The sequence below is a fragment of the Gekko japonicus genome, unplaced genomic scaffold (assembly GCF_001447785.1).
Source record: "Gekko japonicus isolate JY-2015 unplaced genomic scaffold, Gekko_japonicus_V1.1 scaffold576, whole genome shotgun sequence".
In the NCBI taxonomy this organism is placed as follows: Eukaryota; Metazoa; Chordata; class Lepidosauria; order Squamata; family Gekkonidae; genus Gekko; species Gekko japonicus.
The window spans coordinates 553,665-568,891 of record NW_015172022.1 but is presented as its reverse complement, the minus strand read 5'-3'; the positions used below and the strand labels follow the sequence as shown (position 1 = coordinate 568,891).

At 41.9% G+C, this 15,227-nt stretch overlaps 1 protein-coding gene across 1 annotated transcript in view; it reads right to left on the bottom strand.

The window, feature by feature from the left end:
• PDS5B (PDS5 cohesin associated factor B) overlaps positions 1-14,063 on the bottom strand; it is an 82,066-nt gene extending 68,003 nt beyond the window's left edge. Inside the window, exons 1-5 of the mRNA XM_015420515.1 lie at positions 13,956-14,063; positions 9,536-9,739; positions 4,651-4,737; positions 4,228-4,325; positions 3,456-3,582 (exon numbers count right to left, since the gene is read on the bottom strand). Of these exons, the coding sequence (XP_015276001.1) occupies positions 3,456-3,582; positions 4,228-4,325; positions 4,651-4,737; positions 9,536-9,739; positions 13,956-14,063 (624 nt within the window). The remainder of the gene's footprint in view (positions 1-3,455; positions 3,583-4,227; positions 4,326-4,650; positions 4,738-9,535; positions 9,740-13,955) is intronic.
• Positions 14,064-15,227: the final 1,164 nt, after the last annotated feature.

The window sequence follows — 15,227 nt, the reverse complement described above, 5'->3', positions numbered from 1 at the left end:
TCCCAAGACAGAGGTGGTGGCGGGGGTAAGCAGACTCGCGGGGATCGACTTCTGGACTGTGGACGTCTCGGAGACAAAGCGGCAGCATGTCTATGAGAGGAGCCCATATAATCTCGGTTGTCAATATCGACAGATTGACTGTGCAGACGTGGAGGGTGACGCTGCGTGTCGCAAGAAGCATATCGGTGCCGATGTGGATCTATGTCGGGAGCTTCCGATACCGTCGATGACAGGGAAGGAGACGGCTCTGCATCTATTTGATGACTTAGGAGCTCTACCGTTTCGATGCCGGAGTAAGGACGCTCCATTTGGTGGACAGGGGAGTCCAAGACATGGATGGTGGAGGATGGTATCGGTGGAGGGACTTGGGCCTCCGGTATCGATACAGTCGTGGGAGTGGAAGGCACTTTAGGGGCATCACTCAGTGCAGCCACCGCTACTTTCCCCTTCTTTGCAGCCTTAAGGGGTTTGGAAGAGGCCTTCTTTGCGGACTTTTGCTCCTTACTTAGCTCGGATTTCTTTTTCACCGGCGTGGAAGCGGAGGATTGCGCCTTCGATGCCGGAGGCTTCGGTGTCGGTTGGCTGATATCGGAGGCAGGCCTCGATGCCGGAGCCGTTGAGGTCAATGGTTTCTCGGCATCCATCGCTGAGGAAGGATGTAGAGCCGATTCTAGCAGGGCCACTTTAAGGCGAGCGGCTTGGTTTTTCCGGGTCTGGTTTGAAAAGCAAGCGCAGTGGCGACAAGATTCGGGTCGATGAGACTCTCCGAGACAAAGTATACAAAGGGTATGACGGTCAGGAGGAGCAAGTTTACTACCGCAACCCCTGCACCTATTAAAAAAGCCCCAATTCTTCTCCATAAAAACCAAAGAAGAAAGAAGGGGTGGGGGTGGGGGTTAGCCCGAAGGCCTGACTGAGGTAAAGCGGCAACCTCCCCCTCAGCAGAAAATAAAAGGTTTTTTTTAAGTTTTTTAAAGAACGAAGAAAATAAATAAACTGAGGAAAAAATCCAGTGGTCATCTGTGCATTCACACCACCCACCCTCCTTCCCCGCTGCTGTCAGCTTCTACATTTTTAATAGGGGTTGATTTGTGGCAGTTTGTAGGAACTGACGGGATGTCCACGCCCACCCCTCTGGGCATGCGTGGTGGGGTTCCTGCGCATACCCGAGGTCTGGGCGCGAAAATCTTTTAAAAGAGCTTGCCACAGCACCGATCGATCCAGCGCATGCGCACTAGATCCCATGGGTGTGAAGCACAGAGACCACGTTGAAGATCATAGAAACATGAACCAAAACATTTAATTTTTTGAGGTATAAGATGGGTCTAACTCACCCATCTTTCTTATCTACTGTCAGACCCCCAAAGCAGGAGAACAAACCCATGTTCCAAAGAAGTAAGATTTATTTCCAAAGCATGGTTGATCATGAACATACAGAGAATTGTCCAGAATGACTACAATACACAGGGGCAGTATAATATAGGAACTTCAAACTTGGTTAACCCAATGGGCTAAACTCCCTCGCAAGGGAGTTGATTAGAAAAGGCGCGAAGCAGCCTGAGAACTCCAACGGCTCATACCATAAACACAAGCTCAGTTCACACGGGAATCTAATTAAGCAAGGCAAGAAGACATAACACTCCATCGTCCACCTGTAGGAGAAGCTTGGCAGTTACAGTCGCATACCAGAAGAGAATAACACGGGGAGGGAGGGAAGAGGGACACATCCCAGAGAAATGGCAGCTCGCTGACATCTACTAGAAGAAACCCTCAGATGACTGAGACGGCGTACTTTCCTCGATGGCAGCTTTATCAGTTAGGAAGGCCACAGCCTGAGCAAGACCCAAGACTGCTTGTTTAGAACCCCTCTGAGGTAAGAACAAGGGGGAATAGACTTAAATTCTAATCTGTAACCAAATCTAACTATGGACAAAACCCATTTGTTCGAGGTAACAGCCTCCCAGCTTGTAGCGAACTGAGGTAGCCTGTCCCCAAACTCAACAGGTATTGACAAGGATTCTAGTCAGGAGAATGACTTCTGGGATGAAGTCGCCTCAGAAGAAGAGGAGGAGGAGGAGGAGATTGTATTTATACCCCGCCCTTCACTACCCAAAGGATTCTCAGAGTGGCTTACAAACTCCTTTCCCTTCCCTCCCCACAACAGACACCCTGTGTGGTAGGTGGGGCTGAGAGAACTCTGAGAAAAACTGCTCTTTTTCCAGAACAGCTGTGCCAGAACTGTGGCTTGCCCAACGTCATCCAGCAGCTGCGAGTGGAGGAGTGGGGAATCAAACCCGGTACTCCCAGATTAGAGTCCACACACTTAACCACTACACCAAAAGAGGGGGTTGACCTAGGTCAATTGGAACCTTATGGTAACACTGGTGGGGTAAACAGCTGAGGGGTAGGATACTGAGACCCCGAAGGGCCAGGAAAACAGTAGTCCCTTTGATGTGGATGCCAGGGCTGTCTCACAAAGGACCTCTGATAAAAATTGGGACATGGAAGATTGTGACACTCCTAGGGACTTAGCTATCCACTTGTTTTTCTTTATTAGGGAAAGCATTCCGTCTATCTTGGAGGAGAAGAGTGTGGAACCTTCGAAAGGTAAGTCCTCAACTTTAAGCCTGGTCTTCATAGACAAGGCCATTGGTCTTAATCACGTGTGGCATCTGAGTATGATGAAGCTTGCCATGGCCTTCACAGCCAAATCTGCAAAATGTTGTCCTACATTCACCTGCTGCTTCAACAGTTTAATGGCCTCAGCATGCAGAACTTTAGTGCGGGGACACTTATCTTCAGGCAGGAGTTCCAGGAATGGAAGAATCCTCTCCCATAAGAACAGCTGATAGTCAGCCAGAATGGTTTCATAGTTAGCAATTTTGAAACCCAGTGAAGCTGAAGAATATAATTTCCAAGCCAGGACATCCAGTTTTCTCCCCTCTCTATCTGTGGGAGCAGAGTGGTAGGTCTTTAGGGATGAAGCATTAGCGGGCCTCACATGTAGAAACACTATGCCCCTCACCCAAACAGGCCTGAGATCATGTTTGTCAGTTTGGGTCATCTTCACCTCACACCGGGAGCATTTCTTGAAAAGGGCCTTCTGAGCCATGGAAAGGACTCAGACGCCGAAGTCGCTTCAGCAAAACTGGATCAAATCCTCTTGACTGTAGCTGGAGACTCTGAAAAGCAAGAGGAACAGAGGGTGGGGGGTGCTACTGCGCAGGAACATGTGGTCCCTGGTGGAAACAAGCTTCTGGCTCTGGTGCACAGTGCCCCCTGAAGGCTATTAGCTGTAAAGTCCTATCCAATGGCAGGCCAGCTCATGCGCATGTGGGATTGCACAGAAGATTGATGATGAAAAATGTGGTTGCAATATCACTTTACTATCTAAATTACTACTGATGCTAAATAAAAGTAGTAATAGTGACACAGTAAGAAATATTAATGCTTACCTTATGTGCAGGCACCAGGTTAACTAAAACTGTATCCAAAAGCTCCTGAGATACTGTATCACCTTCACAAATAATGGAGCTCATCAAATCCACCATATGCATATGAACCTTCTGATTATGACCATTGCTGAAATTAGAAAAGTTTCTTTTCAGGCCAGCAAAGCAAAATGATGTACAAGGTAATTCTAGAAATAAACATTTTTACTAAATTGCTACTGTAAGGATCTAAAAAGAAAATATAGTTCCTTTAAAAAGCCACTTCTCTGAACACTGAAACAAACTTAACATACTACTTCTGTTTTCTGAAACCACAATACAAAAACTCTTAGTGCAAAATCATTGACATCATAATGTTTTTCACAACACTGGAAATTAGATCAATAGTTTAAATATTTGCAGGCAGTTTTGTTGAAGGTGGTAGGGATATAACCAGCAACAGCCAACCTCCAATCCATAAACTAGACTACAGCTATTCAGCTCTAGGGAACTCTTGCGATCAATACCAAACAGTGCCCAAACAACAATTCATGATCAACATAAACTAACTAATGATGTAAAAGGTTCCATATGTGCCATTCTGTGTGTGTTGTCTCACTGGGGCAACAGGTATCTAAAACAGTTTTACTAAATTACCCTAGCAAATTAGGCAAATGCATTCATGGCAGGAAAAACTACAGTCACCAGGTTATCTAAAAATCTGATGCCTAACAATTTTAAATATCCTTTTGGCCCTTAACACCATCATGTATGTTACATAGTTAAATATACTCACTTGATTACCGAAAACAATGTTCTGTATAACTGTGTGAAAATTTCATTGCTATCTTCTAGTTCAAAGCATATGTTGTAAGACTTTACCCACGCAATGTTCTGTATAGAAGAAAAAAAGATAAGGGTAACTGGAATTTCTCAGAAATTAACAAGCATACTGATAGTTTCAGATGAACATAGCCACCTTTTGTATTATAGAATGCCACCAGCATTTTACAAAAAAAAAGTTAATGAGGTAGTGGTTTGGTGGTCAAAACATGCTTCGTACACAGTAGGTTCCAGATACAGTGCCTGGCCACTTCAGGTAAAGATATCAGGTGTTGAAAAAGATCTTTTTTCATCTGAGACCCAAGAATAATTGTCTGACACATCACTTCATATAAGGCAGCTCCACATATACTAGTTGTACATTGTTTAAACTTACCTCAAGTAAATAAAAATATCTATTGAACTGTGGGCTTTTTGTGTCTTCTAATCCTTTCAGCTGTCTTGTTATGAACATAAATATATCCTAAAACAGAAAATACAGTAGTTTACTTCACATCACGTGACAATATATATGTATTAGTTCTAGAAGTATTCACTTCAACTGAAAGATACTTTTCTACAGACTAGTAAACTTGTAACATGTTTAACTAACCTCTTCTTCTCACAATCAAAGTCTGAAGCACATAAAAAGACAGAAAATATTAGGAATGTCAACCAGGACTCTGCAGCACGAATTTTCAGTTTCATTCATTTTATTGTGAGACAAGATCAGATTCTGAGTTTTCCATGCTACAATAAATAATGTTGACAGAAGGAAATCTCACTCCTGGATTCTTTTTGTTGAAAGAAATACTCCATGTTCTTCCCGCCCCCTCCCCGCCCCCGAATCTGCATCCATTCAGCAAAACCAATGTTTATGTTATTTTAGTGTGAAACCATATTGGATATGCTAAAGCTTTCACGATTTGGCATTCCCAAACCCCATGTTCGTACTGGGTAAAAAACAGGGATCTCCTTACTACCTAGTGATACATATCTATACAGGAAAGCACAAATTTTCCCAATGGAAAAGTATGGAGTGACCAGTCATCCATCTAAAACTATGGCCAGATAGCAACTGCTTTCCAGGCTGTTACTATCACACCAAGCTAGCTTAAATAGGTCCCAGAAAGAGGTACAGTACTATTTCCTCCCTGAAGACTGCTAGACTCACTATAGGAGCCCACAAAGATACTATATACCCATCTGTTTCAGCTCTGTAGTATGGAACATCTTTAGCGGATATTGTTCAGAAGAGATCAAGAGTTTGAACTGCCAAAGCAGCACAAAGTCATAAATATTTTGCACATGAACAAAAGCTGCAGTGTCAAAGTTTTCCTCACTTTAAAAAGAATCGGAAATAACTGCAAGCTAGCCACAGTCCTTTCTTCGTAATTCTGCTCTAATGTGCCCCTTCATGTTTAGTTGGATAACAAACATAAATTCCCCAGGAAGCTTTGCAACAGATATCAAATTTTAGAAAAAAGTGACTTGGTTGTTCTTTCATTTAATTTTTCTTACAGTGCCAAGAGCCCACTAACACTTATTTTTAGCCATCAAAGCAAAAAATGCCATCAAGATCACAGGTACTCTGCTAAACACAGTCGAGTTTGCTTGGTTCACTTAAGCACACATCCAAGGCCAACCAGGATAGCTTATAGGGACAAAAATGCAAAAAATAAATGGTCACATTATCAAAGCTCTTGAGAGAACTAAAACAATCCCTGCATCAGAACAGGCTGTTAAAACCAAAATTTTTACAGAGATGGCCACCAGGGGGCTTTCCCTCTATGACAATGCTTTTCCATTCCAGGAGTGGAGAACAGTCCTACACAGCACAATGCCAAATGATGTAGAAAGGAAGATTAGGGGAACGGGTTTAAAAAAAAAACACCTTTCCTTGTATATACTCTTTTTGAAAGGCTGTGTTAGACTGTGCTGAATTGAAAGGCTGTGTTGAATTGAAGGTGACACACATAAAATCTAGTAAAAATGGACTGTTAAGATAGATTTAATGTCTTCTTCCTTATACATATTAGAAGAACACTTTCAAAAGCACTATATGCAATTTCGTCCATTTATTTATAGTGCACATTGTTGTTTCATGTACATGACACTTTACAAAGTACCAAGATGAATGACACATTCCTATCCCAATGAACTTGCAATCTAAATTTTAAATTAAGGGGGAGACAAAGAGAGAGGAGGGAACGAAAAACATAGGAAGAGGCAAGTATTAAAATGGATGAATAGTAATATAAAATCAGTGTTAGTTTTACTACCTGGGATGATAATCTTTATGCAGCAGTGTATAGCCCACTTACTCCAACCTAGTCCTATACAGTCAAGGGGAGATCGCCAGACTCAGTGGGACACAGACTATGCCTTATGCAGGTTTCATGTTTAAGGGTGGGAAGGTACCGGCTGGATATCAGGAACTTTTTTACAGTAAGAGTTGTTCAACAATCGAATCAGCTGCCTAGGGAGGTGGTGCCCCCCCCCACCCCCCAACAGTATTCAAGCAGCAGCTGGACAAATACTTCTCAGGGATGCTCTAGGCTGATTCTGCATTGAGCAGGGGGTTGGACTAGATGGCCTGTATGGCCCCTTCCAACTCTGTGGTTCTATAATTCTATGTTGTTAATAAGGTAAAAAGACCTACAGCTATCTCATCTTCAAATTGTTCAGACGGATCAACAGATGGGCCAGTTTTCATTTATCCATACCTCTTTCCACATATATTTTACCTGGAGTTTCAACATGCAGTAGGATTTGGGGGACTGGGGAGAGCACATTTTTCAGAACGCTAGGCTATCAAAGTTTGAATAAACTGTCATACTATAGCCCCAGGACAGCATTTGTTCCTAACTGCATGGCTCAGAGAAAGAGATATCTACAGATACACTTGATACATGCAAAATATATTCAACAGCCAGAATTTTTCTAGAATTATAACATATTCTACTATAGGAAGAAAATAAAAATAGAACTAAGTAAAGCTAATTGACAGCAATAGCTACTCTGGTGAAAATGTTAAGCAAAAAATCTTCAATATAACAAGTGAAATTAAGAATGTAATTCAAGGCAGCCTCATTGTCTCGTCCCCCCCCCCCAAAAAAAAGTTTTGACTATGAAAGGGATTTTGAGTAATTCATTCAACATTCAACTCAGAAGCACATTCAAACTACATATGAACATGAAACAGGGCAGATATAACTCATTGTACACCCTCACACACACACGAGCACACACTCTTTCACCACTGGAGTCAACAATTTTTAAAGAACCAGATACCCTAAAACACACTGTACCAAGCTGTAATATTGATTATGATCAATTGTAAATGGATTGGGAGAGATTGGAATAATTGAGAGCACCTAATAGATACAAGGAAGAAGCACTGGAACTTAGAAATACAACGGCCACAATACACTGCAGGAATCTGATATTTCAGAGGAGAGTTGAGGTGAGCAACCACAGTCCATGATGCATAAAACGCATTTAACTCCCCTCAGGTGGTTTTCTCAATACAAAAGCTACAGATGCTTGTGATCATGATCCAGAATGCCCAAAACAGAAGCCAATAATGGAAGCAGTTTTTCCCCCAACTACACTCAAAACAGCAAACCCCAACCATACTGCACAGCACAAGAATTAGGTCTAGAAAGTAAACTGCGTAGCTCATCCATGCAAATGTCACAGTCATTTTCACTCACTATTGGAAACTGCCATTTGTCACAGCCTGCACTAAGACAGCTTTTTTGATAAAGACTGCAAACAGGAGTCAATAATTAAGATCCTTTTTAATTTATGTTCATTTTAATCCACCATTTAAAAATTCTGTACTCCACCTTAACTCTCAGCAAGAAAGGCAGGCTAGAAATGAAGTAAATAAATATATACACTCAGTTTCAGAAAAGGACACAACTGCAGATAATGCACCATGATAGAGCCATATGCTGTAAACTGAAATGCTGGTTCCATCATTTGGACATTTCATGCTACAGAAATAAGGTCACTTAAAATCTATATACTTCGTGCAGGTTACAAAAAATATGGGAATGAATTGGACAAAATTACTTTGCCTTTTGACAGCAGACAACTACACATATTATTGAAACAAATTATGAAAAAAATAATATACACATAATTCACACACAAACTAATTTTAAGATCAGAAGACATACATAATGGGGGCAGGTTCTGCTTGTTAAGACCAGTTTGTCCTACACAGCTAGTGAACCTTGGCATCACTGCAAAGCACACTGAAGTAGGCAAAAGTTTCACATGCAGACCTAATTAATATGTCTTATTTTTCTTCTTAGGATCATCACAATGTACTTGCAAGAACTCTGAAGCGGCCAAATGGGCAAAAGGACCCCATTGTCAAGCTCGGGCCTCGCTTGCCATGTATTTCTATATGGATTCACATGTGTTTCTACAGTTCCTCTGTAACCTTGTTCCTTTCCATTCCTGTTTATCTTCTCTGCTGGAAAGTGGGGGGGGAGGTGACTGTGTATGGCTGTCTGCTTTGCTTGGTTAGTACTACCTCGTAACAATTCTCACTCTGGGGCCTCCCATGGTAAACATCTTGGGATGCATATGATCTCAAAGTTCCGTGTGACCTTGTAAGTTGGCAGAGTTTCTAGATAATGTAACCATTAGTTTGCAGGTGCTAGGGGCAGTCATAGGGGCAGAGGCAAACTTATGGTGGGCTGAGTGAGATAAGTGACTGGTCATTTGGCATATGTTTTTTTTCCTGGTTTTATTATATGGGGGGGGGACTGGCATCTGGAACCCAGTTCTGACACAAAAGCTGTTCATGCTTGGAACCCCTCTGTCTCATAATAAACAAATGTTGCTGCTACAAGAGTGCTGTGGGAGTAATTGTGTCCAGGACTTGACACCCATAGCTTTTCAGGGGCACTTGGGGCACTTCCCTCATTTTAGCTGTGCTATTATCTAGTAAGAATAACCTTTGAGATAAATATTATCCTTTGAGATAAATATTAAGAAGGTGACACTCCAAGCCTAAAAACGAATTTTGTAAAAGTAATGTTGGATCATTGGGAATTCATTTCAAACTGTGTATACAGATAACTGGACAATGTTCACAATACCTTCTCCTTGTCACTGTAACAATAATGTAATCAAGAAAACAGAATTTAAATTCTTCTGAAAATTATCTAATTTTAATTTTAATAGCTGTACATTGTAAACCTTACAGCTGAAGAGTGCGAGTAATTAACATTCAGATTCAGAGAAGATAGACACCATCTTACCTTAAGTTTATCTGGTGAAGTATATGGTGCTTCAGGAGCATATATTCTAAAAATATCAGCAAGACAGCATGCTACAAGCAAGCGAACATCTTTATCAGGATGCTTAAGAAAAAAATCAGAAGCAAGATGTAAAGCAAGATTAAGATACAGCTCCTTTTCTTCTTCAGAGTCCTGGTCCATATCCATGAAGGTTTTTACAACCATCTGTCAAAACGCAAAGTTCCAAGATAAGCATTCTAGAAACAAGTATACATTTAAATCCAGACAGTGACAGGTCATTAAAACTCAGAGTTGTCAACTATGTTGAGAACTGCAGAATAAAAACAGCAGAGGGAAAAAAACACCTATATTTTCCTTCATAATAATCTATTCTCTCGTATTATCATTTTCCTGAAGAACTACGGTGGACTGGCATTTTCCCAAAGAGCTACAGTAAGCTAACATGGCTATTCTTCCACAATAAAAATAAGAATCTGGTGAATTTACGAGAACTTGTTTTAATGTCAACCCAGTTTGCTTTTCGGAATATATTTTTATCCTACTCTACCTCCAAAGAACTCAGGGCAGTATACACTACGAGTGGTTGTTCCCACTTTAGTTTCAAAACCACCCTAGCTGGAATATCAAGCTGAGACACAGCAATTGTCCAAAGGCTAACCAATGAGCTTTGGGGCTTAGCACTAATTTGAATCAAAGCCTTCCCAAACCAAATCCAACATTCTGTTCACTACATCACAATGGGTATACCACAATCATTCTGAGAATGTTGTTATATTTTATTTGCTTGGGATTAAACAAAAATTGAAATAAACTAATTATTTATGTTTCTTTCCAGTTTCCAGGTTAACTTACAAGGCAATACACCACCAGTTTCATGCTGCCTTTATCAGCAGAATATGATTCCTAGCAAAATATCTAAGGCTAATATTTCTATTAGTCTACATAATGCAAGGTTTAACAGCTAGCTGACTTCAAAACCGTAACTATCATTCTTAACAGCGTTCAAACATTAAAATCCTTTAAAGTAGGGAGATTTAATTAAAAAGCAAAGATTACAATCACATTTCAGCCCACAGTTTCTCACTAGAAACAGATCTCCTTTGCAAACACAGAAGCATCAGTTAATTACCATATTGATCATTTTAATGATCATTTTACATTGCAAGATTTTGTTATCATTTAACATGAGGAAAGCACTGAGATAGTTACTCATGCTTCATGCAAACTGTAAGGAGAAGATCAGCAGTGAATTTAGATTCAAGAAAAGACAAAGTATATTGATTTGGACATACTGCATTCTGCTTTATCACTGTACTATAATGGCAATACATTACTAGTCTTTAGGAATGGTTATTTTAAAATATCTCTCAAGTAGCAAATCACGTACTTCATAACAAAGGCAATAAAGATTACAGATGTTTTTTATTCAACACTGTAAGAACTGAAAGAAATTGCTTTGACTAGAGGGCAAAATTAGTGTATGCAGAACACAGTTCTGAGAAGTATTAATTCAGCTGTACATTTTTATCTTGCCTTTCCACCAAAGAGTTCAGGGTAGTGTATGTGGCTTCCATTCCCCATTCTATCTCCACAACAGCCCTATCATGTAGGTCAGACTGAGAGAGACAGTCTGACCGGCCAAAGATCAACCACAGAACTTTACAGCTGAGTGGAGTTTTGAATTTGAGTCTCCTAGTACATTATAGTCAATACACTACACTGGCTCACAGATTAAAATTTACAAACACATCTTATCTGTTCATGGTCTCTACTAGTTCTGATTTACACTAGTAATTCATTCAACTACTGACAGGGCTAAGGTAGGGTTGCCAACTTCCAAGTGGAGCCTGCAATTCTCCCAGAATTACAACTTATCTCCAGACTGCAGAGATTTGGAGGAAAAGGCCGCTTGAGTGGGCAAACTCTACGGTATACCATAGATTCTAGGTGAAATCCCTCCCCAAATTCTCTTCTCCATGGACACTGCCCCAAAATCATGAGGAATTACTCAAGCTAGTGGCAGCAGCCCTAGTAGCAACCCTCTTATGAGTACAGAAAGCCACAGCAGAGGTATCTTAAGGGCAAGTGGGACTGACTGCAAGCACTCTTGATAAAAAGCTAGTTTGTATATTTACTAATACAGGCATCCAGTATACATAGGGTAGCATAGGTTGCATAGATATTGAAACACATGATGAATGTGTGTGTATTCATGTATGACAGATTCCCAAAATTCCTCCACTATTCCAGTAAGTTCTTCACTTAGTTAAACAAGTTAGCTCAGTTATTCTTCCCTATTCTACCTTTAAAGAAAAGTTAAGAAATCATATTTTACCTATAATTACTGTGACAAAATCTTATCACATTCCCAAACACACATCAGAGGACGGGATGAACACTTGTGTTTAAAAATTGGCAGAGGCACGCCATAATAATAGCCATATTTGACAGCAATATCAATACTCCTCATCATGCAACCCAAAAAAATGCAAAATACTATGGGTAGATTTATGTGCAGTGATGTCAATGTGACAGCACTATGTGACACAGATAAACACTTGAACAGCACTATTCTACTGCTATTCTTACAGGCCTTTAAAAAAAACATGAACAGCAAGTTATTTTTCTAATGCTGCTGTGAAGAAATGCCCTCTTCCTTTGGAGGTCTGGAATGAACAAAACCTTCACTCTGAGGTGTTGTTTTTTAAATCCTCTCTGGGCAGAGAACAGGCAGGAAGGGGGAATGAAGGCAGTCCCATTGCTTTCCAGCTTACCTTCATACAACTGCTAATAGATCTAGCATAGAGGTGTCAGCCCAAGGCTTTAATCTGGCCCGTCACTCTTGTCTGATCTAACCCACCCACCCAAATCCTGCCCCCCCATTGCTTAGAGTTGCACGACGGACAAGTGGCAGGAGCCTGAAAGGTCAAGTGGGGTTCCTTCTTTTTTTCTTGCTACAGAGTGTGTGTTTCCATGTGTTTGGTTTTGTTGTTGTTGTTGTTGTTGGGCTGGTCATGCCACAGCTTCTCCCTGGTGCAGCTGGGTCCGCCTCCCCCTCTCCTCCTCCTCCCCCTCACCTTCCTACAGTGGAAGGGGTATCGAATGAAAAGCAAGCCCAAAGTGCATTTGCAGAGCAAAACGTGCAGCATTCGAAGGCTGAGACATTGGCAAGGAGGGGAATGCTGCAAGAGTGGGGCAGGGGGGCAGGCAGTGAGGGGAGATGGGCAGGAGCCGAGGAACGTGGCTGGTTGGCCAGGAAAAAGGGGGGGGACAAAGTAGCGTGTGAAGGCAAGGCAGTGGGAAATGAGTGGGAAGCAGCCAGGCAAAAGTGAGCCCAAAGACAAGAATGAGACTGGGACCAGACGCAGCTGGGGTTGGGGTGTGTGTGCAAAGTGCTAAGCAAGAGGGGCAGTGAACCCAAGTATCACAACACATGGCACAGTGGAGGGGAAAGATCCAAGCGCAGCACAGAGGCTTTTATCTGTGGGGGACCGGGCATTTAATTATTTGGAGAGCGGGGAGGGAGATGCTTTAAGACCAGCGGTGGCATGGATGGATGTAGACAAGGCGCAGGGGGATGTGTTCTCTTTTGGTTTTAAAAGAAAAGCCAGTAGAGCAGAGCTAAACAGTTCCCAAATGGGAGTAGATCCTGAGAGGTTTCCAAACACTGAACAAACTCCAGCGAGAGAGTTAAGCCCGCAAGGGGGGGGGGGGATAATGCCGAGGTCTGAGCCAGCCAGAGGTTCCAGTCACAGAGCAAGCTGACCAGAGGGTGGGCGGGCTTAGTGGGACATATGGAAGCAGCACATAGAAAGGGGAAGCACCAGAGGCATTAGAAGTGGGGGCTGGAGGAAGCTTTTTATTCCGCGGAGGAGGAGAAGGACATTTTGATTGTCATTGAGAGTGATTCTGACCCGATAAGGCTTCTCAAGATCTAGAAACAGTGGACGCATCAGATGTGGCAGCACATGGGGTTTACTTGGATGAGGGACATCCAATTGTTCGGTTCAGGAGGGGAATTATAGAACCACAGAGTTAGAAGGGGCCATACAGGCCATCTAGTCCAACTCCCTGCTCAATGTCTGCAACGCAGCAGACACAGAGGCAAGGCCTCAGTTCTTGGAAGGGAAGCTGGGAGCCCCCCTGACCCTTCCAGTGGGCAATCCCTTACAAAGTCAGGTGGTGGTGGCGGGCTACCCAAGAAAGAAAAGCCTCTCCAGGTGTTGGGAAAACTTTGGAGGGCAAGGTGGAATAGGGCCTGCATGCCTGAGCAGGCCCATTCCACCACAGCTGCTAAAAGAACTCTAAACAAAAGCACATACGGACACAAGCAAACAAGAAAAATAGGAAAGAGTAGGCATTTACATGATTTCAAGCTGCCCAAAAAGAATTTTCAAAAAGTATCAAGCTGTTCACTCACTTTTAACCGCCGCACCATTTCTTCTTTAGAAATTTTATCAGATATTTCTTTAACTCCTGGAGGATAAGTAATTTTTCCATCATTGGCTCTTGTCTTGGAATGAGCCATGATGCCACTTCAAAACCTGATGGGAAAAGAAAATGAAAATAGGCAAGATAACAAATCAGATATAACTTTGTTCTACATTTCACGTAGAGCGGATTGACATATCTGACACATAAAGGGTCCAAATGTGGAGGATGTCACAAATGCAACCTCTTCATACAAAACTATTCTACTTGTACTGAACTTTTAAACCCATCAAACCAGGGTATGATCTGTGCCCATGCAGGCACAACTAGGCCAACAGGAAGAGACAAGCACAGGGCTCAACAGAATGCTCTTGCCCTCCTATGGCCCATTATTTGCACTAGAGTAACTTACTTGGTTGCTCCCTGACCTGGATAGCCCAGGCTAGCCCAATCTTTGCCAGATCTTGGAAGCTAAGCAAGGTTAGCCCTGGCTAGTACTTGGATGGGAGACCTCCAAGGAATATCAGGGTCATGCAGACAGTTGCAAACCACCTCTGAACATCTCTTGCCTTGAAAACCCTATAGGTCACCATAAGTCAGCTTTAACTTGACAGCAAAAACAAAACAAAACTTGCTTGCGGTGGATGCAGAAAGGATAATAGCAGCCAGATGGACAGTCAGGCGCCACGTACCAACTGTCTATCAGCAAGAATGGCTGGCATTTTCAATGTATGAACAGCTGAGAACAAATCAATGGGGTGTGGGGGGAATCTCCAGACACAGCTGAGCATCATGGGGCTGAATAATGTCCTTAGCAAACAAACTTTTTACTGTTTGAGAAAACTGATCATATTGGACAGTATACCTGTTGCTTTATACAGAACTATCTGCAAGATGAGTGAAGCTATGATAAAGGCCAGTTTAAAGTTTCATTTTTTTCTATCTTTGGGTCTACATAAAAAGAGAAAAACGAAAATACAGTGACTAGAAATCAGACATAACAACTCCCCTCCCCACAAAAAACACTAGAAGCTGCAAAGTGGAAAGCTATTATGGGGGGCTTATCTTCAACCAAATGTCACCTAAAAAAACTAGAGAGCAGAATTAGATATATTTGTTGGCTATTCTACGTGGGATCCAATTTTTAAAAAATGTTAAGCATAACAAAAATTGAAAATAAACAACATAATCAAACTAAACATCCCTAAATTAAAACAGGAGTCTTATAGTACCTTACAAGCAAAAACTAAAAATAAAATTC